The 22041-nt window shown below is 40.2% G+C and overlaps 1 protein-coding gene across 10 annotated transcripts in view; it reads left to right on the top strand.

Moving 5' to 3' along the window:
* The window catches only part of birc6 (baculoviral IAP repeat containing 6), a 126316-nt gene extending 106847 nt beyond the window's left edge, over positions 1-19469 (top strand). For all 10 annotated transcript variants that reach the window (XM_044373371.1, XM_044373375.1, XM_044373376.1 and 7 more), the window contains exons 70-73: positions 486-563; positions 2717-2905; positions 16027-16161; positions 18131-19469. In XM_044373371.1, coding sequence (XP_044229306.1) covers positions 486-563; positions 2717-2905; positions 16027-16161; positions 18131-18310 — 582 coding nt within the window. In that variant the 3' untranslated portion in view covers positions 18311-19469. The remainder of the gene's footprint in view (positions 1-485; positions 564-2716; positions 2906-16026; positions 16162-18130) is intronic.
* The last annotated feature ends 2572 nt before the right edge of the window (positions 19470-22041 follow it).

Here is a 22041-nt window from a genome sequence, read left to right on the forward strand (position 1 = left end):
AGCTAGTTTGCAATGCCCGTCCCTAGATGGGCCTTTAACCAGGAAATTGATGAAGCCATCCTGCAATCTTCAATTCTTAGAGGCTCATTGTCATTCATTCAAAAAACAATTTACATTTAACTTTGAATGGCTACAATCAACTTGTTATCCATTTTGTACATGCCATGACGCATGATGTATGAGAATGTTTTACAACTTGCTGAGCTGTAGCTAATGTCTCCCTAGTTGCTTGCCTCTGCGGTAAATTAATGGATTTCGACTGAAATAATGTTGCTGACAGTCAGAATGCACCGTTAGGAAAGCTGGTCCTATAGGCAACACCTAAAGATAAAGTGGCCGAAGGTATTTTGCTTTGAATGTCCTAGCAACCAGTGTAACGGCTGTGTTAAGCTCAATGTGTGGGGTGTACTCCATTTTACTGAGATTGATTTCTTATGTTTTTTTTCTTTCTGTGTGTGCAATAATGTTATGTATCTCCTACTCAGGTATGTTTAAGTATCCTCAACACATGGCACGGGAGACCAGAGGAGAAATGGAACCCACAGACCTCAAGCTTTTTACAGGTGAGGTGGAGATCCATCATGACAGAGTCACCTGTCTAAATGGATCAGCAGGGTTGTTGTCTGAGTCTTTGTGTCACAGGCTATAGTTTATGACCGCCCTGTCATTACACTGCCAGGGGCTCTGTATTAATGGGCTTTGGTGTTTCGACAGCTGACATGAAGGATCCTTTTTAAAGTCAAGTTATTATTTAGCTCTGGTGACAGTGTGTGGGTGTTAATCAAGCCAAACACAAACCAGTATCATTTGAACCTCCAGGGAATGCCTGCTTACACACATCACTCATCTTGAAGTCAGAATCAGTTGGCTTAGATTGCACATTTGGCTCAGATGCCATCTGTTTTAGCCTTGATTTAGTGGACAGTTTTCACTTTTTATTCTGTAAATCCTCAGTTTGTGGTCTTGTCCTTGATGAAAAGACAGAAACATGTTCCTGACATGTTGAATTAAATGTAACCAACCTAAATACAACTCAAAGTCTTCAAAAAAAACCCTTGTTGTCAAATGATTGAGGTTTATGGGCCTGCAAAATTCCCAAAGGAAAGAATAAACTGTAACTGCAGTAAGAGTTACACAAAAAAGAAGATGGCCAGGATTCCTCTGCCAGTACTACCATGGAGGTATTTTTGACAAAATTAAAGCTAAAACAAGAATTGTAATACCTGAAGAGAGGATCAAGGTGAAACTCAAATACAGGCCACAGACAAAGCTGAAACCAAGCTGTTGAAAATTCAGATTGACCTGGATTCTGAACTACAGGAATTAGGGGACCACTCCAGATGAGAATATGTCAAATCCATGCAACACCATGAATGTTTTTGAGGAGAGACTGTCCAAAAGTGAGCATCCTATCTGTACAATTCATTGTATCTTGTCCTCTCTAAGATAACAGGCTTTTTTGCCCCGCCTCCTAGTGTGGCCATTCAGAGCAGATATAAATGAGATTAGAATAGTTTCTTACAGATATTTGTGATAGGACACCAGAAGCAGGATGGGGCAAATATTTCCGCCTGCTGCATGAGCTGCATTTCTCCTGCTGAGTTATTGTAGAGCTACAGTGTTGAATAATAACTTAATGGTTTCAAATGTAATTTATGGGTAAGTGAATATGTTTGTTATCCAAGCATTTTAAAAAGAGAGTTTATTTATTGGTGTTTTTCACTGCCTAAAGCCTTGAGGGTTTCCGCTTAAAGTGTGTTCAATAGATAACGTACAGCATTAAGGGACTATAGCACATCCAAAGTGGTGAACAGGCTCATGGATAAACAGCACATGTTGACACACATTATTTGGTTGTTTGCCACGCATACACCAGCATTCATTTTCCATATATATTGATTCATCAACAAGCGAGCCAGAGCCCTTGGAAATGGATCCTCCTTCCTTTTTTATAATTCCCTCATTTGCAGGGTTGGAGAGTGCATTGAGATGTCTCCATTGATTATCATTCCAGTTAGCATGCTGCGGATCAATAATGGAAAATAAAGGGGGTTGGTGAATAGGAGACAGGGGAGTGGGCTGGGATCAACCGGTCATCAACTAGGGTGAATATCAGTTCTGAAATCTGGCAACCCAGTTTAAGACGGACAGATGGCATCAGTTGAAGGTCATTGGTATCCACTTGAGCATTTTCAAGTGCATATCATCTAGCTCCAGTGTGGATAGGGCTAGCAGGCAGGCCTCCAAGCCCACGATTGTCATTGTTGGTAATGTAGTGACTTGGAATGGACAGAGTGATGCAGGAGGACGCCCTCAGTCTCCTTGAGACAGGCCAAGGCATTAATCGAGCTGTTAATAAAGATATATTGAAGGATATATCTTTATGAGGCCAAAATATTCCCTGCTTTTGTCAGACTCTCTCCTAAGTGTCCACCACTGCCAAGATCATTTTGGAAGCTTTGGAGATTGAGGACAGTGAGGGGATGTCTGAGTAATTTACCAATAGATCAGGATTAGACCTACATGTGTTTCCTAACTGGTTGGACACATGAATGTGTTTTTCATCCAGTCTCTCCTGGATACCAGACCATGCGACCCTTTATATCATTTATGTACTTTCACAATGGAATTTTCTATTTGGACCACAGTGGAAATCCTGTATATTTTGATCACATAATTCTCCCTGCCTCTCCTTTCATTTTTCAATCTGCTGTAGGTGCTAGTGTCGGTGCAGTCCCTCATCCTGGTGGCTGAGCCCTACTTCAATGAGCCAGGTTATGAACGCTCCCGTGGAACTCCCAGTGGCACCCAGAGCTCACGGGAATATGATGGCAACATCCGGCAGGCCACCGTCAAATGGGCCATGCTGGAACAGATGCGCAACCCCTCGCCATGCTTCAAAGAGGTAGGACTCTGACTGTATCATGAATACTCAGATACTCATTCAGACCTTTCAGATGTTTGTGTGAATTAAAGTGCTACCATTGTAAGAAAAAACAATTCAGCTCAACTCATTGAGGCCCAAGCCTGGCACAGGCCTAATAACTAACAGAACCCTTGACTTAAACCTGACTTGGAGCTAATCTCCAAGAAGTAGTTAAATCCTCCAAGAACAGAACCTCTAGAATCTGACAAGGAAACAGGAAACTCAAAAGCTCTCCCATCCATTTTTTATCTTTATATTTTCCATGAATTCTTAGACTTTATTCCTTTTTTAATCAACAATGACCACACTAAACGTTTAAGAAAGCAAAAAGAAACAAAGTAGATAAGGTAGATCAGAACAAGATAAGCAATCAAACATACTCTAGCAAATACTCAGAAGCTGCTGAAAAGTAGCTATAATCCTAAAAAAACTAGCAAGTTTGGCTAATTCTTTGGAGTTTTTTTGAGTGTACAGACTCATTTATCAGTATTGTTTAATTGTTCCTCCCATCGTCAAAACTAGGACAAACTAATACAAAATAATACCTGTCATCTTGATCTGCTTTCACAGATGACTGCACCTAAGACAGATTTATTTTGTACACAGGGCTATGAAAATATAGATTATTCAACAACAAAGTCTGTCTCAAACAACCTATAGTTATTACACTGAGTGTTAATGTAAACCTCATCATGTCAATCTTGAAGATCCATATCCTCGAGTCCATCACAACATAAACAGAACATCCCATTCATCAAGACTGTTTATAACTGTAGATCTTCAATATGACTGATACTCACTGTCAGCCAAATACCACTCTTTAAATGTACCCAAAAATTCAAATGACACATACTGTGTGTTTAAGATGAAGCACAACAAGGAGAAAGTAATCAGTATGTATACAATGTATCATTGTCATTTTATTACTAAACGGAATGGTTAATAGTAACATTTCATGTTTGATAATGGTGTGATCATTTAGGGATCACCACCAGAACCAAATCTACAGTACACATGCAAAAATGACTTGAACCCATCTTGAATATGTCAATACCTGTAACCCTGGTGTTCACTTCCACTCTCAATACAAAGTTACATTGGAATACAGAATCATCCCCATAATATATTAGCCACATACCTCTGCCCTTCTTGACATATTTCCACCTATTTCAGTCCAGAAACCAAAACAGGGGAAAAAAAAGCCTCCTCTCCTCCCTGAGGGCTGTTTGGGCACGCTCTCTGATAATAAATTCCCCTCTTATTAATTCCTTGGTAGATGACATCGTCTGGAGGTTGGCCTATCCCTCCTCCCCCACCTCTCTTCCTCACAGGTTTTTTGATTTCCTGAGATCCTTTAAATGGTCCGTGGTGAGACGGATAGTGCAGGGGAAGATAACAATCTTTCAACCTGCTCATCCAGAGCAGACTCATTCAGAAATGTCAAGAAAGAGGAACGGAGGAACAGGAGCGCTTTGGAGAGGAAAATGAGAGAGGGGGAGGGGGTGAACAGAGGGAGAGATAGAAAAGTGATCCAATCACCTTGTCAGGATTACATGAGAAAAACAGAACGTAGAAAACATGAAAATAGTGTGATGTCATGCAAAGGTTTCCAAAGGGTCAGTTGGAAGCTTGGCTTTGGGTTTGCAGCTCTGGAGATACTTAAGCCATCACTTTGTGCTGAACAACCTGAAGAAAATATCTAATTGCAATAACTTTCTATGAATTAATCTCCAGGCCTGTACTGGTGGTGTATCTGTAATTAAACAAAACAGATCTTTACCAAGCATAATAACAAACATGTTTTTACATGTAAAAAATCTGAAAATGTTTCTTGTTGATCCTTCCCTGTGTGCTTTTTTCAAACCAGTAAATTAAAGAAATGTTAACTCAACTAACTTTCTGTAGGGGGAAAATTACCAATCAAGTTAATATTTTGTACAATAATGATGTAACTATTTAACATCAATCATTTATCTTTTCAATTCAAGAGTGTATTGTCGTCCACTTATAGCGATAAACTGCTTGTAAGTGTAATAAGACTGTTGACAGCTCTGCACTTTAGCTGGTTGAGCTAATGTTAGCTTCACAGCTGGAAGTAGACAAACTTTTTCACAAGCCAGAATACAGAAGGTATAGATTAATATCCCTTAAGGTGAAAGGCTCAAACTAACTGTCAGGCTGGACAAATACCAAGCTAACTGCTAACTAACTTGTGATAAAACTAGTTAGATCAATAATGTAGAGATAGATTCGCCACTCTGTAGGTGGTTTTGAACAGAAAAACCACACAGTCCACTGGCTTGGCTGAGCTTAAATGTTACATTCATGGGCATACAGAAAGCTTAACCAGACAACAGCCAAGGGTTTGATTTTGTAGTTTGGTGAGCTCAATGAATGAATGTAAATTAGCTGCAGCTGTTCTTGCGACAGTTGCTGTTATTGCAAAGCCGATGGTCACCTACTTAACTTTTATTAAAATCTCTTACAACTTATTAAAACATTGATATTAATGTAAGTCATAACTAAAATTGGGACTCTTGTGACTTGTAAATTGCACTCCTTCAAATTGCCATTTCAATATAAAACAATTGATTGTTCAGTCCAAATAGAGCTACATTATATATTGTTTCAGCATGGACATAGTGATGTGTGCATGTGCAGTAGTCACATTGCAGGACGTGTAATGTCAAGTAAGGCAAATTAACTCAAACACATTTATGCTACAACTTTTTTAGCTGCTTGATACAAAAGGAAAACTTGCCAGGTTCTCATTTTCCATGACTAATCTACAAGAAAAGTTCAGCTGATATTACATAATTTAAGTATGACTTAGTTTGATCAGTTCCCAATGTGCTCTGATGAAGGGGTACTTACTTACTGCCCTTTATGCCTAATGGCATGTTGGGCAGCAACAAAGGATCTCCACTCTTTTCTGTTTAGGGTGAACTTTTGGATGGTACACCAGGTCTGCTTCAGGGCTTTTCAGCTCTCTACTGTTGGCCAGGTTTCTTTGGGTCTTCCTCTCTTACGCCTTCCTTCAGGTGTCCAGTGTAGGCTAATTCTTGTGACGGCATCCTGTTCTCCTTGTCTTTCTCTCTTCCCTTCACCAGAGCACATAGTGAACTGATCGCTGTGCATGCAGACTCTGTGTATCACCTGCCTGTAAACATGCATCCTACTGTCACAGATAATGTCACCTGGATGCTAGAGGCAGGTGTTTAGTTACACAAGGCAGCTTTTGAGTGCCTGTGTTCCCGTTATCAGCAGCACCTCGTCGCAGTGCTGGTTAAAAGTTAAAAAGTTTAGTCATGGGGCTGGTCCGTGCGCTAATGTAAGAAATGCTTAACACACACAGAACTTGCAGTATCCAGCATATAGATAAATCTTGTTTGTTTAGTTTAGTTTGAGTTTCACCATCCTCAGCCGTACCAGGAGGCCTGTTTATCTTCCATCACACAGATTAAGCACAACTGTGACACACAAGTCCATTTGTAAAGTTTATTACGAAACGTGTTGTTTTTCCCAAATACCTCTCCACCTGTCCATGCCTGTATCAGAGTCGCATACGTAAAACTGAAAGTGGAGGAGTCCAAGCTGATTTCTGGAGGGGTGGCAGAGGGCTGAGCCAAGTATGGTAGAAGTAGGAGGGGGGGGTGTTGTTTTGTTAGGAGAGGATAGGCTTTTAAAGTACCCAAATGATGAAAATTATGGTTGATGAGTTAATTGTATATCTGTACATGAATAACACTGCATGTATCTGGTGAAATTTCCTGTATTTTTTCATATTGGAATATATATTGCAGGAAAAAAAAGATATCGCAATTTCAGTTTTTGGCCGGACCAGCCATGGACCAGCCTTGTAACTGCAGTTGTCCATGAGTGATTGAGTGCCTGACTGAGTGATGAAGTTACACTATTGGTAGGCTGACCGAGTGTTTCCCCGTTGGCAGTTGCTATTTCAAAATGAATCGGCACAAGATAATGGAAGCAGAGGACAGCAGAGTGACTGTGTTTCCTGCTCTGACGCTCTCAGCTCCGGTGTGAAATGCAGCACAGTTTGCTAAACTCCTGTTTAAACAGACACGTACCAGCAAGCTGTCTCCTCCTCTACCATCCAGTGTGATCGACTCTCCAGCTGACAGCACTGTCAGCAGCCGGCAGCAGAGACGCCTAACAGTGCGCTTGGATTTTATAACTGAACTAATACCAGTACGCAAGCTTTTTATTTCTGTGACGTTTTCACATCACAAACGATGAACAGCAGCATTAAAACAGGAGTCTTGCAGGTAAAACATGAGACTCATGTAGCTGTTATATCAGTTTAGTGTGGGGCGGCTGCTCTGCAGGTGTGCTTGATTTGACTGTAACTGTGGTAACTGGGCAGAGATAAGCCTCCTGAATTTGCACCCAAAATGCTGTCAAAACTTTCATTTACATTTTCCACTGCAGCCTCCATGATCATTGACTGGGAAAGAGACAGAAAAAAAGTGCATAGAGGCATGAGGGAGAGCGTACAGTTAAAGCACTCCAAATAACCATCACTCTGACAAAACACTCAATGCAGAGTGAACAACGAGTGACATCCACAGAGTGAAACAGATGAAAGAACAAGGGGAGTTAACAGGTAATTAGAATTAAAATAAGTTCTCTTTCAAATCAAACATCCCAAGATATGAGTAGAAAGTATTATTCAACTTTTATTTTTTTTCTTTAGTGTAGCTTAAACATGTGATGCTACTTCAGTACACTTTACCAGCAAATATTACTGGGACCACTACTGAAAATTGCAGATGAACATTTAATATCCGGGAATTCACATTATAGACACCACCACTGACTATCCCTGTAACAAACTAGCCTCAATTTCACACATTGACCATACACAGCCAGTCCAGCCATTTACTAGGTTTTGACCTAGTCTTGTTTCCAATATCATGTAGCCCTAAATCCGAATGTGGGATAAATTGCATGACATAGATTACATACCACATAATACCAGGTGAAAGTCGTGCAGGGCTCCACTTTTGTAAAATATCAGTGTTATGTTTCTGTTTCATTCCAATTGCTTTAAATACCATGCAATTTTCAGAACTTCAAGCATGCTATAGTGTGCTAGATTTTTGACTTGGAAAGACATGAAACTTAACTGAGTTAAATAATCTATCACAGTGAGCATCTTGCCTAGTAATGCATTCTGATTTTAGAAATCTGCAATGCGTATCTACACAGTCACTTTGACAAAAATAGCATGTGGATTTATCACATGTGTTAATGAATTAAGCAGAGCCGCAGGTTTTCAGATGCATTATAGTTGTCCATATTTTATTCAGGATATGTATAAAAATGTTCTGAGTTGGATTATTTGTGTGAGGTACCTTATTCTCTCCATGCATCCACAGCCAGTGCTGCTAATATTTCTGTGGGATCTGTAAGTGAAATACGATAAATCTATCTGGTCTCTGCACAGCAGGCAATGCTGGGATTTTTTTTATTTTTTATTTTTTTTTAAACTGGGTCCATGACATCACTGAGCCAGTCTGTGAAATGGACCGTTGGACCGAGAGATATTGAGGGGACATAGTAGTTCTTGGCAATGCCACCCGGCTGAGCAATCTCACACATACGCACACAGAAATTCAATTAAGCTTGGTGAGATACTCCCATGTGCTTTTCTCACCACTGGCCTTTTAACGCCTTTAAGCCTTTAGCTGAGACAAACATGGACACAGAGGAAAACAACCAGCCATGAACCAAATAGATTTAATAGTTGCCTTTTTCTGGCTGATAACCATTCAAAACCATTTAGACATAAAGAATTCTGCTTTTTTTTAATGCAGTCCGAGGTTGTGGCTCTCATTTTAGTCTATATTTTCTCAAATGCATTTGCTGGTTGTTTATATGAATGAGTCAGTAAATGAAAAAAACTTTTTTTAATAAATCACCTATTATAAGCACATCTCTAGAACTTAAGATTGCCTCTTTAATTGTATTTTATGGTTTAATAAATTGATTGTATTTCTCATTAAAGAAGCTCATTAAAGGAGAAATGAATAACAGTGCTGCTCTGAGAGGGAAAGAAATGGCACCTTTACAAATCTCTAATATGTGTGTGCTGTAGCCGTTTTGGTAATGTGACAGCATTCAATTCAGACAGAGCTGTTTAGGAAGTGTAATGTTAAATGTAACATCCAGTCAAGTGAGATTTCCACTACAACTCATACAGAAAAAGAAACGTTCTGCAGATGTCATTCTCAATCAGAAGTCACAGTAGCGGTTTCTACGATCAGTTAACTCCACATTTTCACAATTGAAGAAATATGGTGATTTGAGTTGTTATTTCTGTAAGTCAACTTGCAACAAACTGAACAGCTACATCAAAATGGCCATTTTTGTGGGATTTTTTTCTGTCATTGTTATTCATGGATGTAGCCAGCTATCTGGTTATGTTGGAAGATGATGCCCTATTTTTAATCTCTGATTGGTTGATGAGCATAGCCGTCAATGAGCACAACAGAATCATTGAACATTTAGAGATGTGCGTTGTGATCCAGAGGTCAGGAACCAGGCTGCAGATAACTTCCTTTATGCCAGAATATTTTGAGTCAGAAATATTCCAACAGTCATTCACCAGGAACAATGAAGTCAACATCAGTGGGTGTTTTCCAAAGTGCTAAAGGCCTCCCACAGAGTACAAATAACCTATCAAACATCTCAAGCATACAGTCAGACAATAGACTGTTCCTGAACATTATGCGTGCCTGGTAGTACATCCAGTGTTTTTTTGGCTTACATCTGCTGTCCTTGGTGCTGAAGATGCAGCAATGTCTGCTGACGTGGTGGTCCCTATTGCAGCTGGGCTGATGCGTCTCGAGACTGACGCTGTCAAGTCTCTCACTTGCCTAAGCACATCCTGTCACTCCTGATAAGGCAGCACTTTAGCACTTTGAATCTTGACACAGAAATGTGGCAGTTTTATGAGTGGGAGTAAGAAGCATCCTCTCAATGACCCGTCTTGATGCTCAAGTACGGATATGTAGCGCATCTGCCAGGTCTCCATTTTTCGGCTCACAGAGTTGTTTCTGTTTGGAAACACAGTACATCATTATATGTACTGTCCCTCCAGGTCTTTGGAGGCTGTCTTCCAGAATGACTGAAAATCAATAGAGTTGCTCCACTTGTCCTAGACGATGCCCTCCATATGAACCATTTGGCCCCTGTCTTCTTGTAGCTGTCAGATTTCAGTGTACAGCTTCATCAGAAGCCTCCATATCAACCTTTGCTGTTCCAGCTGGTCTTTCGTGCTTGATGAATAACAGCAGGCTCTTAGCTGGCACCAGCTCCACTATTCTCTAACCCTGTCACCAGGCTCTTGCATTTATACATCATGTTGACCTCATTTTGAACACTGCTGCATCCTTATCACAGAAAATGTGTTTTAAAGCTGTGTTGACAATATGAGCTCAGCACGAGATTCAGTTGTAGTTTATGTAGGAGACAGAGTCCTCCTAAATATACTCATAGGATTCTTTTGTCTACTAATGCTTTATTTGGTTAGTTGTGAACATTTCCTGTTTTCTTCACTCTGCTGTAAATGTCCACTGTAGTAATAATGTAACTGCAAAGCCACCAGTTATCACTGAGCTCTGCTGACTAATGGAAGTGTATATGTCACCTCATTGTGCTCATCTGACCACATATACATCATTTATATATATCAATTTCAGTTCAAGTCCACAATAATTTGGACATTTCAGTAAAAAGTCTGCGTTAATGGAAGAGATCTTTCTTGGTCAGTGTTTTTTTTTTGTTTTTAACTATTCATCCTGACATCATATTTTCACACATTTGTAAGTCACCTACTTCTGGTGAGTTCAAATTTTCACTATTCTTTCCATAACACATTCTATCAACTACTTGATGGTGTAGACCACACTTTGCTTAAGGATGGATCAGTCCGTTGGTCAGTTTATTGGGTTCTTGTTCCATCAGTGCATCATGACTTTCTGTCCAGAGCAAGATTTGGCTAGATTGCGATGAAATGTTAGACCCTTACCCAACCATGTGCCATAGAGAGCCAGTAGTCCGCAAGGTTTCTTTCCATCCAATCACGTCAGCAGGTGAATTCACTGGTACGTTTTGTTCCTGTACCTGAAGGAGTGCCAAACAGTGGGTGGAGTCTTTGGTTGGAAGGAAAACTAACATACAGTTAGCTGTCCATGACACATCGTTACTCATTCTGTTATCTTTGCACGCAAGATTTAGTGGAATAAATTTCCATGAAATTAGCTGAATACATCCACGCTCCCTAGGGGATGCATTCTCAAGAATTGCAAAATCATCCATATGTTGAGCTTGAAAGTTCCTTCTTGACTTTTGAAATGGCAGTTTGACAAAACAGTCTCAATTCAAGGTCTATCTAATAGTTTGCTCCAGAGTTTTCAAATGTATCACATCAGCTTCATCAGTGAGTGGAATTTGCACGGTTTGCAGTTTCCAGGGTTACAAACGAACTCTTAATTACAAACTTTAAGCCACCATAGACAGAAGTCCTAAAAGTGTTGAGGAAAAATTGAAAGCTTGATATGGCTGAAAGCTACAGAGCAAGCTAGTAAGTGAGTTGAGGTTGCGTTGTCCAAGTGTATTGGAAATTGTGGCCTCCTGCTGGGTTTTAGGCTTTTAGACATTCTCCTCCCTGTGACACCAAAATTGATACCTTTTCATATAACTTTCCATTTAGTATTTTTTTTACAGATTCCTTTCAATTTTGTGCTCTCAAATCGTATATGTCATCAAAGGTACATTTTTATTTGCTTTTATTTGTGTAGCAAATCATTTTTATCATCAGAACTCAAATGCACTCACATTGCAGTTCCATGGGTCCATGGTGATGATGCTAGTGTTTTTCTGCTCATATAATGGGTTAGGGTTAGTGGGATTGGTGGGATCCAATGGCGTGAACATCTTATTTTTGGTGTGTGTGAGAATCCAGTGTTTCACTTGCTATTTATGGAAGGAGAGCTCGAGAATGAAGTACAGCCTTGAATTATGCAGCAGCAGATTGTCAGGTGGAATTAAGGACAATGGGTCGCATGTTAAAATATGGATCTGTGTCTGTGTGTGTTTGTGTGTGTGTGAGAAAGAACGAGACTACACTTGTAAATGTGCTTGTTTGAGGTAAGGAAGGGCCTCACTGTGTGTATAGTGTTAGCAAGTTGCGTGTTTATGTCTTATATTTACATCTGCCACTGACAGATGACATCCTTAACTAGCTCGGCATCATCTCAGGCATATAACACTCTCCCCCTCATGGTTCAGTTCCATAGGATGAGGGTCAATGTCACAGACCAGACCATTTGATTCATAGCCGGAGGAGAGGAATGGGTATATGACAGATCAGGCTGTGCGAGTCGCATTGGAGGTTGAATCCACTTCCATATATTCTTGGGCTGACGTCTGGAGGCCATGCTCATGTGGATTGAGAGCTGGACTCAATGAACTCTCCAAAGCTGCACAGAGGATATTGCTGCCTAACACGCTCAGTTTTATCTCTCAAGTAAATGTGTACAGAAACACTTTGAGTCTCACACAAAATCCTTCCCATTCACTGCGTATAGTATCACATCGTAACATTCTCTCACACACAGCACAAAGTGGTAGGAAGCTGTCCTGACAGGGAATTGGATTGTTCCGTTGAGTACTCTGTATCACTGCATTATTGATTGGTTTTAGAGAGACATCTCTGACTTGGTGAAACCAAGCAGTCCAATTCGAGTGTTACCTTTTCTTTAAGAGTGTGTATATGTGTGTGTGTGTGTGTGTGAAGCTGTAGCTGAGGGGGAGTAGCATCCCGGAGTCGGCAGTTCAGCAGATATCATAGTGGTGGCTGGTGGTTTGGAAAGGCTTCCAGCTTTATTAACCTTCATAGAAAGTAAGATAAAAACAAAGATTTTTGAATTTGATAAAACTGAACTATTGGGTCACAATAATCTACACACTAAGTCAGCTGGTCGATCTGTTCGATTAAGGTAATTGTAATTCAAGTAAATCCATTTACAGGCAGTGGTATCTAGCCATGCATATAGTTTCAGTTTTCTGTGCAGAGATATCAAAGATCCACACCTTAATATCATGTTTGTGTGTGGGGAACATGAGAGTCATGCGTCTTTAGAATACAATACATTTTTGATGTATTCAGTGACTTTACGAACTGATTAGTGATACTGAGTAGATTCATTCTAACACGACGCATAATGTCCATGTTTTCCATTACACTTCCAGCAATAAGTCAATTATTTTTCTACTGATCAAATTATTGTTCCATAGTCTATTGATCTAGCATCACCAAACTCAACTCAATTCACTTTAATATTTCACTGTCAGCATTAAGGTGGACAAAAAGTATATGCTTTCTCCAGCAACAATACCTGTCCTTAATTACTGTAAGCCAAATGACTTTCACTGGTGGCCTGACAAAACAAGGACTTCATCTACTGCTTGGAGGTATAAATATATAGAAATAATACCACATGAAAGGCCTCAGAGTATGTGTGTACCTGTACATTTCTACCTGTACTTTAGATGTTTACTTTGGTACAATACCATACATTAATCTCACCTACATGTTCTGGACTTGTCCCACCCTATCTCTGTTTTGGAAAGTCTGTCTTTGACTCACTCTCAGCCATCACATCTGTTAACATCCACCCCCTCACCCTTACTTGGCCTTGCTTGGTGTCCTACTCACTGATCATTCACTGCTGTCCTATTTCGTTGAACTTGTAGCTTTTCTCACATTGTTAGTGAGGTGTGTTATTCTGATCCTATCTTTTGTGAAATCAGAATACATTGAACACTCCTTTCAAGACTCTAATGTAAAATTTTTATAAAAATTTGGCAACCCTTCTTGAAATATGTCAGGTCTCCTCAGCTGGATGCTGTCCCCATTGGCTAAGCATCCCCCTGGTTGTATTGTTGATACTCCCTTAGTATCCACACAACCTCTGCCGATGTTAACCTCAATCTCCAGAACGTTTTGTTTTATTTCATTTATTCGGTCATACATGCAAGGGTTTATGTATGTCTGTTTTTTGTGTCGAAAATTCTGCAAATAATAAATCATATATATAAAAAAGAAAGGATTTTCTGGTGTTGCTTGAGCTGAGGACATCAGAGTTGGAAATATTGATGGTCCAGTGTGGGAGTGGGTCAGAGCTGTGGTCAGGGTTAGTAGTGCAGGTATCTGAGGTCTCAGCACACTACTGATGGAATACAGAAAACCAAGAATAAGGAACTTTTTAATGGCTGCGTGATTCACTCCTGCCCTTGACCCTTCATGTTTCGAGTGTTTCAAGCCTTGGCTCTTCTTCCTCCCTCGGTTGCCCTGTGGAATAATGAGTGGACGGCATTACCTCAAAGGTCACTGAGTTTATCTGGCAGCCAGGCTCTCCATCAGAGGACCTCGTCTCTGACCGCACATATGAGCTAAATGTACTTATGTGTACATTTCTCCATCTACCTTTTTGTGTGTGTGTGTGTGCATAAAGACATATATTTCCTGAAAGGTCATTTGTCAAGACGCCCTAATCTGACGTTTGCTCCATGATCAGAGATGGTTTGCATATAGAGCTTCCTTCCATGCCGTGATCGATGGCCATGTCCAAATATCAAAAGTCAAACAGCTGCCGGCTGTCGCTACATGGATCCCCGGGGAAAACACCATATGACACAACTATATGTCTGAACATGTCTACGCATAATTTCAGGCATGTGCTTTTGTCTTTATGATTCTCATCATGGGTCGTACATGGACTTCCTGATTCTTCTCCATTGTCTCGGCCTCAAGGAAGCCATGTTTACCACAAATCAGTGACCTTGAAACGTTCCCTCTCAGCTGGGGACCGTCGCCCACTTCACTGGATGGAAACTTGAGCAGCAGAGGGAGCGGGGGGGGGATGGGGGGGTTGGGCAGGAGGAACGATAGACAGAGGAAGAGACGGGGAAGTACCGAGAAAGATGGAACGAAGATTGAGAGAGAAGAGGGGGATGTAGAAGGAAGAGAGAGATTAAAGCGCTCCTCAATACCTCTCCGCTGCCTCTTTGCCTCTCCTCTCCTGATAAACAGCAAATCAACAGCCACCATAATACCTAATCCACTCCCTCTACCAGCAGAGCAGCAGTTACACACACACATTCACCACGGCGCTCGCTGCATACTGATGCATTCGCCCCGGCGATTGTTGCTAGGAAGCCGTGCGGAGTGGCAGGAAAGCAGGGGACTTTGAGTGTAGATGATTGACATCATTCATCGAGCGGCGTCGTACGTACGATGTGGAAGTGTGACTTCAGCGCCCGCGGTAATGAACACCCTCTCAGTGGTGGAGAGATGAAGAGAGAAGTTGATGGTTTTCATTGTCAAAGATAAATTAGTATGCTGTGTATGGTGTGAGATTTATTACATACATTGTAGAGGGAGTGAATAGTGATAGAAGATATGAGCCCACCTGTGCTGTTACCATTTTTTTCCATGTTCCCCCGGGTCACTCCACTTATTTATGCTGGTCTGAGCTGAGCTGCAGACAATATTTTCTATAAACTAGCACACCTCTAACACATCTTCCAGGTAAACAACTTCTTTTACCGTGCTGTAGTTGAAGGGCGGGAGTGTTTTTCCCGCTGCCCACAGCTTGACTTGCTCGCAGCTGTGTGACGGCTCGGCTTGGCTCGGCTCAGCGCGACTAAAGGTCCCTTCACACTGTGCGATTTTGAGCTGTGTGACAGGAAAGTTGACAATCATCAAAGAAATGTGGTAAAAAAAAAATCTTTGGTTGTAGATCCAAAACATATTTGACACAGATCGCAACCAAGATTTTATTCGACCCATGTATTTTCACGACTGTTCCGGTGTCACAGCGTAAAAAGGCGCTTTAAAGCCTACTAGAGGATGGCCCATGTTCACACACTCATTGCCCATTCATACTGGTAATAGGAATAAAAAAAATATATGTAAATAAACTATATTATTTTATTGAGCATCTTGTTCTGACAGTGCTTAAAGACTCCTTTTGTTCTAAAACTCATCATGTCATGTCGTGTGTTTGCAGGTGATCCACAAACATTTCTACTTGAAGCGGACGGAGATCATGTCGCAGTGTGAGGAGTGGATCGCTGACATCCAGCAGTACAGCAGCGACAAGAGGGTCGGCCGCACCATGTCCCATCATGCTGCTGCACTAAAGGTAGTGTCATAAAATGCACCTAATGTATTAAAAAAATAACTTCCGCGCTTGCTTGTGTGCATGTTTCACATGTAAATCCGAGCTTTACTGTGATAAATGAAGCCAGCTTTTTTGTTTCAATGCTGATTAATGAATGAGCTTCATGCAGAAAGCCGACAGTAAGCAGGTTACTTCAGTGCATGTAGCCACAGTGTGTGTCTGAGCCCTCGTGTGCTGCTAATAAACAGTGAATTAGCTCCAGGGGACAGCGGACTCTCGACAGGCCGCCTTAATTCACATCCCCAGCCCACTTTCCCTCTGCAACACACACACACACACAGGAGCTCATAATATACACAGATACTCACACTGGAGCACAATAACCAACAGCCACAAATTGTGAGTGTGTCTGGTCTCTCTGGCAGCTCTACTCTCCTCTCCCTCTGGCAGTAAATAAACACAATTAATCCCCACTGTAAATTATCCAGCCTGAGCACAGCCAGCTGTTGTCTCACAGCTGCAGGCCACTGAACAGGACACTCTAGGTTCTGGTCATTCAGCTTCCAATTTCTGCCAAATCTTTGTAAGAGCCTAAAGGATGTTTAAATCCCCCGTTCTCTTTCATTTTCTTCATTCAGTGTTGTGTGCCAGCAGAGATGCTTTTTAAACAATAATCCTGCTCTGTTTTGTTTGCTGACTTGATTCCCTCGAGTTAGAAATAGATCTCATTAATTGGAGATATTTAAATTGAGAGTGACACCCAGAGGTTCTGGAGGGATGAACAACATTGTTTTTTTTTTTTCAAAAGCTATTCCATTATTTGGTGTTGTGATGATGGTGGAGGAGAGTGCTGTCTGACATGTCACTCCAAAATCTCCCATCTGTGTTGAGTTGTGTTGAGTCTGTGAGGTCATAGCATTAAACCATTCACTCACCTGTATGGAAGCATTCTGTTTAATTTGCTACTTAAAAGCTTTTCCTTTTATTGATGTTCTCTTTGTTTCTATATTTCCAACTGTATATATTTAATTATGGATGATGGGTGATTTTTAAATTTATGAATCTCTTAAAGGATAAATCTAGTAATCAACATCCCAAACCATCAATCAATTTATTGTATTAACAAGTATTGTGTGTGTATCTTAGAGCTCCATAACTATTAAAAACTTGTCAATGAGTTTAGTGCTGCAACAATTAACTGATTATTTTGTGATTAATCACAACAACTTTAATAATCAATTCATTTTTAAGTCACTTGTTTAAACAAAATCCCCCAAAATCAGTGGAAACACTGTTTTACTGTGTGTACAGTTGTTATTTGTATAGTCATGTCATCACTAAAGCACAAAGTGCATGTTAACTAATCTGTGTCAAAATGTACTGTTAACATCTTTCATTATTTCAGTTTATTTTGCACTGACATGATGAACTTTGAGCTGCATTCACTTTTGTTGACCACAGCTTGAACTGAAAGATGGATTAAAAGTAAACTACTGCTAGCAACATTAGCATTGTAGCTTGTAGGATGTCTTGTGAAGTGTCACTGTGAGTTTTTAAATGGTAACTAAACACCAACCAACACTGAATGTACAGCACAAGCCCTTTAGTTTGATTCGGTCCCACACACACCATCCTGTTACCAGAAACACTCACTACAGCACCAAATGTGGATTCATCCACTGCTAAAAATAGTCCCCAACAAATTCACTATTTGTTTGAGTAATTTTTGATTAAAACTACAGCTGTTTTAGGAAATTACTGAGCCTTTTTTAAATGTCTTGATATGCTTGTGTGTAAGTAGGAACCAGTGGGTTTGGAGCTGAGAGTCACAGACAGGGTGGGGAAGTCAGAAAGTATTGAGAGGGGAACTCTTTTAATGGGATTTGTCGACAAAAAACCTGCTAAATTGGCCAAGTATTGCTTAAATGTTTGATCTAATGCTAAGCCTGACCTGTGTGTGTGTGTGTGTGTGTGTGTGTTGTCCCTGCAGAGACACACGGCTCAGCTCAGAGAGGAGCTTCTGAAGCTGCCCTGCCCCGACGGTCTGGAGCCCGACGGCGACGAGTTCTCAGAGAAGAGCGCCGCCCTCATCCTCAAAGATCTACCCAGTCAGGATGCAGAGAAGCCCGGCGGCAGCCAGGACAGCCACTGCAGCGAGGGCCAGCTATGAGTCCCCGCCCCCCCCGCCCCGACACAACTCCCCCCTTCCCCCTTCCTCCTCCTTCTCCTCCTTCTCCTCCTCCTCCTCCTCCTCCCAGCATCTCCAACCCCTCCCCCTCCTCCTCTTCATGATGATTATTACTCTCAAAAAGACTCAATGGCTTCAGAGCACAAGCCACCACTTTGTCAATATTTGTATGTAAAGATCTAATAGCAGAATAGCAGAAAACGAGGGGACGTGGGGAACCAGAACGCCATGAGACGAACTCTGAACTATGCTACGCCCTTATTGAAAACAGTCGACAAAAACTTTTATTTACCTGTAAAAGAGTGTAAACATTTTGTGCTTTTTTCCAATTGTGAAATAACCACTGATTGGTATGTTATTAAACTTGTTTATGTATACATAATGGCAGAGGAAAATTACAGATTATATAAGGGAAACTACCTTTAGAGAAGAATGTTTACTGAATGTTAATTTCCTTTTTTTTTTTTTTCTTTCTTTTTGACTGTTAGAGCGAGAACAGTTGTAACCAAGGATATATCGGTCATTCTTTAAGGATACTATTTAAAAAAAGAGAGAGAGAGAGAGAGAAAAAGAAAACACGTAACAGAATCTGAGATAAACCCCCCTCTCTGGTCATCCGTTGCTTCATTTGATTTCTCTAGGATCATATCCACTTCAATAAAGGCTGATGGACATTCTTAAATGCTATGTTATCCCTTTTACAGGCTCCAAAATTAAAAAGCACCATGATCTGGATAAACATTTGTTGCCTCTCAGAACTTCTCCATGACATGACTGTAGATCGTAAGACTGTGTCAGATCCACATGGGAAAAATGTAATTTTGAAGGCTTGTGCATGTGTATGTGTGTTTTCTGTGCGTGTGCAACAATCCCCAGTGAGATACAAAGCTGTGATGTGCCTTTGATCTACACCATACCACCAAATACTCCAACAGAGTACCTTTACTGATTTCTTTGCTATTTCTACAAAATTAAGAATTCTGCTCCGTCTGACATAAAAAAAAAAAAAACTGCTTTGATCTTTTTTTATTATGTTGAACTCCAGTGAACAAAAAAAAAAAAATGCACTTTCTATTTTACTCACTCCTTAGAACAGTCACATACTCCTTTTTGCTAGGACATTAAATGGAGCTTGAAAGTATGGATTGATTGTGCGAATGCTTCTTTCTGCGTTTTAACAGGATGTCAGCGCTCTCGCCTGAACCAGGAGAGAAAGCCATGGAGAGCCGACCACACTGAACACCTGAGCAAAGATTGCAGTTACATTAGCTGTCAGTGTTGTTCGTCAGATGGGGAGGACGCCAGTAAACACTGTTGGTCAAAGAAAAAAAAAAAACTACACTTGTCTTTAATATCCATCTGTCATGTTCAGAGCATTCTAGTTATCTTGTGTTTTGGGGTGTATGCATCTGCTTTTTCTACTACTTCAGTAAGAAAGTAAAAAAAACCCTAAAAACATGGCTTCAAATCTGAAGTATTTCTCTTATGACATCATTATTTATTAAGAGTTTAAAAGTCAAATCTAATCTCTTGTGTGGATGTAGGATGATCAGGTTTGATTTACAGCAACCAAACAACTGTCATCATATTCTGATTCAAGTGTCACTAAATCCCAGAGGGTGTACAGATGTAAGTGACATCGCCTTTTTTTTTTAAAGATTTACTTCAAACCAGTAAAAAATAGAACCCAAAGAAAAAAAATCTGTGAAATAACCAAAACTTTGACAGAAAATATACAATACTGTGTTCATGTTGGACCAGAAGTCAAGTTTCACATACAAGAAATGTTTTTTGGTGCATAGCAATGAAAAAATGGAAGGTAAGAGAAAAACAATGATCTAAACAAAGTGAGAAAAATACAACTATCACAAACCACAGCTGGTATAAATATATAGATACAATTTTACAATGAAGAATAAGTAGAAATATAGTCTATGTGAAGAGAGCTGTTGAGTTTAAAAAATGATGTACAGGATGTTGACTGGAAAGGTGCAAATGTTCACAATAATCAGTACAATTAATGTGCAAGTGTAGTAATACAAAGAATACAAAGAGTTGCATGTGAGATGTGCAATATGAGATTATAGATTTCACATTAATATAACATGTAGTGTCCATGGGTGGGATAGAGTCTATGTCAGTGGGGGGTCCTGGGTCTTGTTGATGAGGCTGCAGATTGCCATCACCCTGACAGGAAAAAAACATAGAGAATGGACTCAAATATTGCAGTTCTGTGGAAAAACATGGATGACTGCACCAAAAATGCTCAAAAAAGTATCCAGTATCACTAACTGTGACAGAGCAGTTTCAGAAGTTGGGAAGAACTCTGTAAGTGGTTTCATCTGAAACACAATTTGCAATTTGACAACATAATGACACTGATGAATGAAAATTTATATTACATTTACTTGAATATTTCAATTTCACCACATTTCAAAGGGAACTGGACTATTTTGCATTTCCTGAAGGAAAATGCATCTGAGTGCTGGGACCTGCTGCAGCTACTGGTGGAGCATGTATCGATTATATCGATAATAAATGAATTACGCTCTTTAGAGAAAAAAACATCTGCTAAATGAGCTGCACAGCTTGATGATAATAATGTTTATGGCACAGTGTGTGTGAGAGTTAGGTGGTAAAGATTTTGCGATAATATTTTCTGTAAAAAGTAAAGCAAAGAAAGTTTGGATGAGGTTGGTGAGACGATATCTGAAACTCACATGTCCTCTGGCATTCAGGGGCCTCAAACTCACAAAGCTCGACCAATTAGGAGCACGTTGCATCAAGCTTGAGATGGAAACGAGGAGTGTGGGAAAAAGAAAAAGGAAAAAATGGAGAGGTACAATGAGTGATGCCCATATGAGCAATTACTACACGTTTAAATTGAATTGGTTTATGATCCAGGTAGTCCTGTGAAAGCAAGAGTTGTGTGAAATCAATTTCAACCAGAAAATGTGTTTACTATATAAAATGTGTGCAATTGCTGAAAGCTGAAATTTATCTGGTGCATTGCTGAAAAAGCTGGAAGCTAAAATGTAACAGCAGCAGAGATGGAAGCTGAAGTGTGTTGCCTGAAGAAGCTAAAAACTGAAATGCTTTGCTGGTAAAGACGAGAGCTGGAACCTGAAATCAACTGACTGAAAATGCTGAGTAAAAACACTGGGCATGAAAAGCAGGCAGGTGAACTGCATTTCTGAATGCTTTGGAACTCACAATGCATTGCCCTAAAGACAGAGCTGAAATGTTTGGTCTGAGAAGCAAAGAACTGAAGAGAAAGCTGCAGGATGAAATGCATTAATCACCAGCATGTTACAATAAAGAAAATATAGAAAGTATTGAAGGAGTTGAAATAAGATGAAAAAGCAGAATGATAAGTTGAAGAGTAAACAGTGACAGGCATCGAAATTGTATTTGGATTATAAGAACAATACAGATATGACCTGTAGTTCACTGGTTGAACCTTCAGCTGAAGTGTAAAAATGTGCAAAATAAAGTGTAACAAATACAATTAAAATCCCAAATCCTGTAGTTTTGAGTTGTGAATGAAACCTGAAACAGCTGAGGTTTTGAATTTATGAACAGATAAAGGAGAGAGAGAGAGAGAGAGAGAGAGAGAGAGAGAGAGAGAGAGAGAGAGAGAGGTCCCAACTGCTGAAAGGTACTTAATAGTAATGAAGCAGAAACATCAGAAACAGCAGCAGAATCTGCTGGAG

Source organism: Thunnus albacares, chromosome 14 (genome assembly GCF_914725855.1).
Source record: "Thunnus albacares chromosome 14, fThuAlb1.1, whole genome shotgun sequence".
Taxonomy (NCBI): domain Eukaryota; kingdom Metazoa; phylum Chordata; class Actinopteri; order Scombriformes; family Scombridae; genus Thunnus; species Thunnus albacares.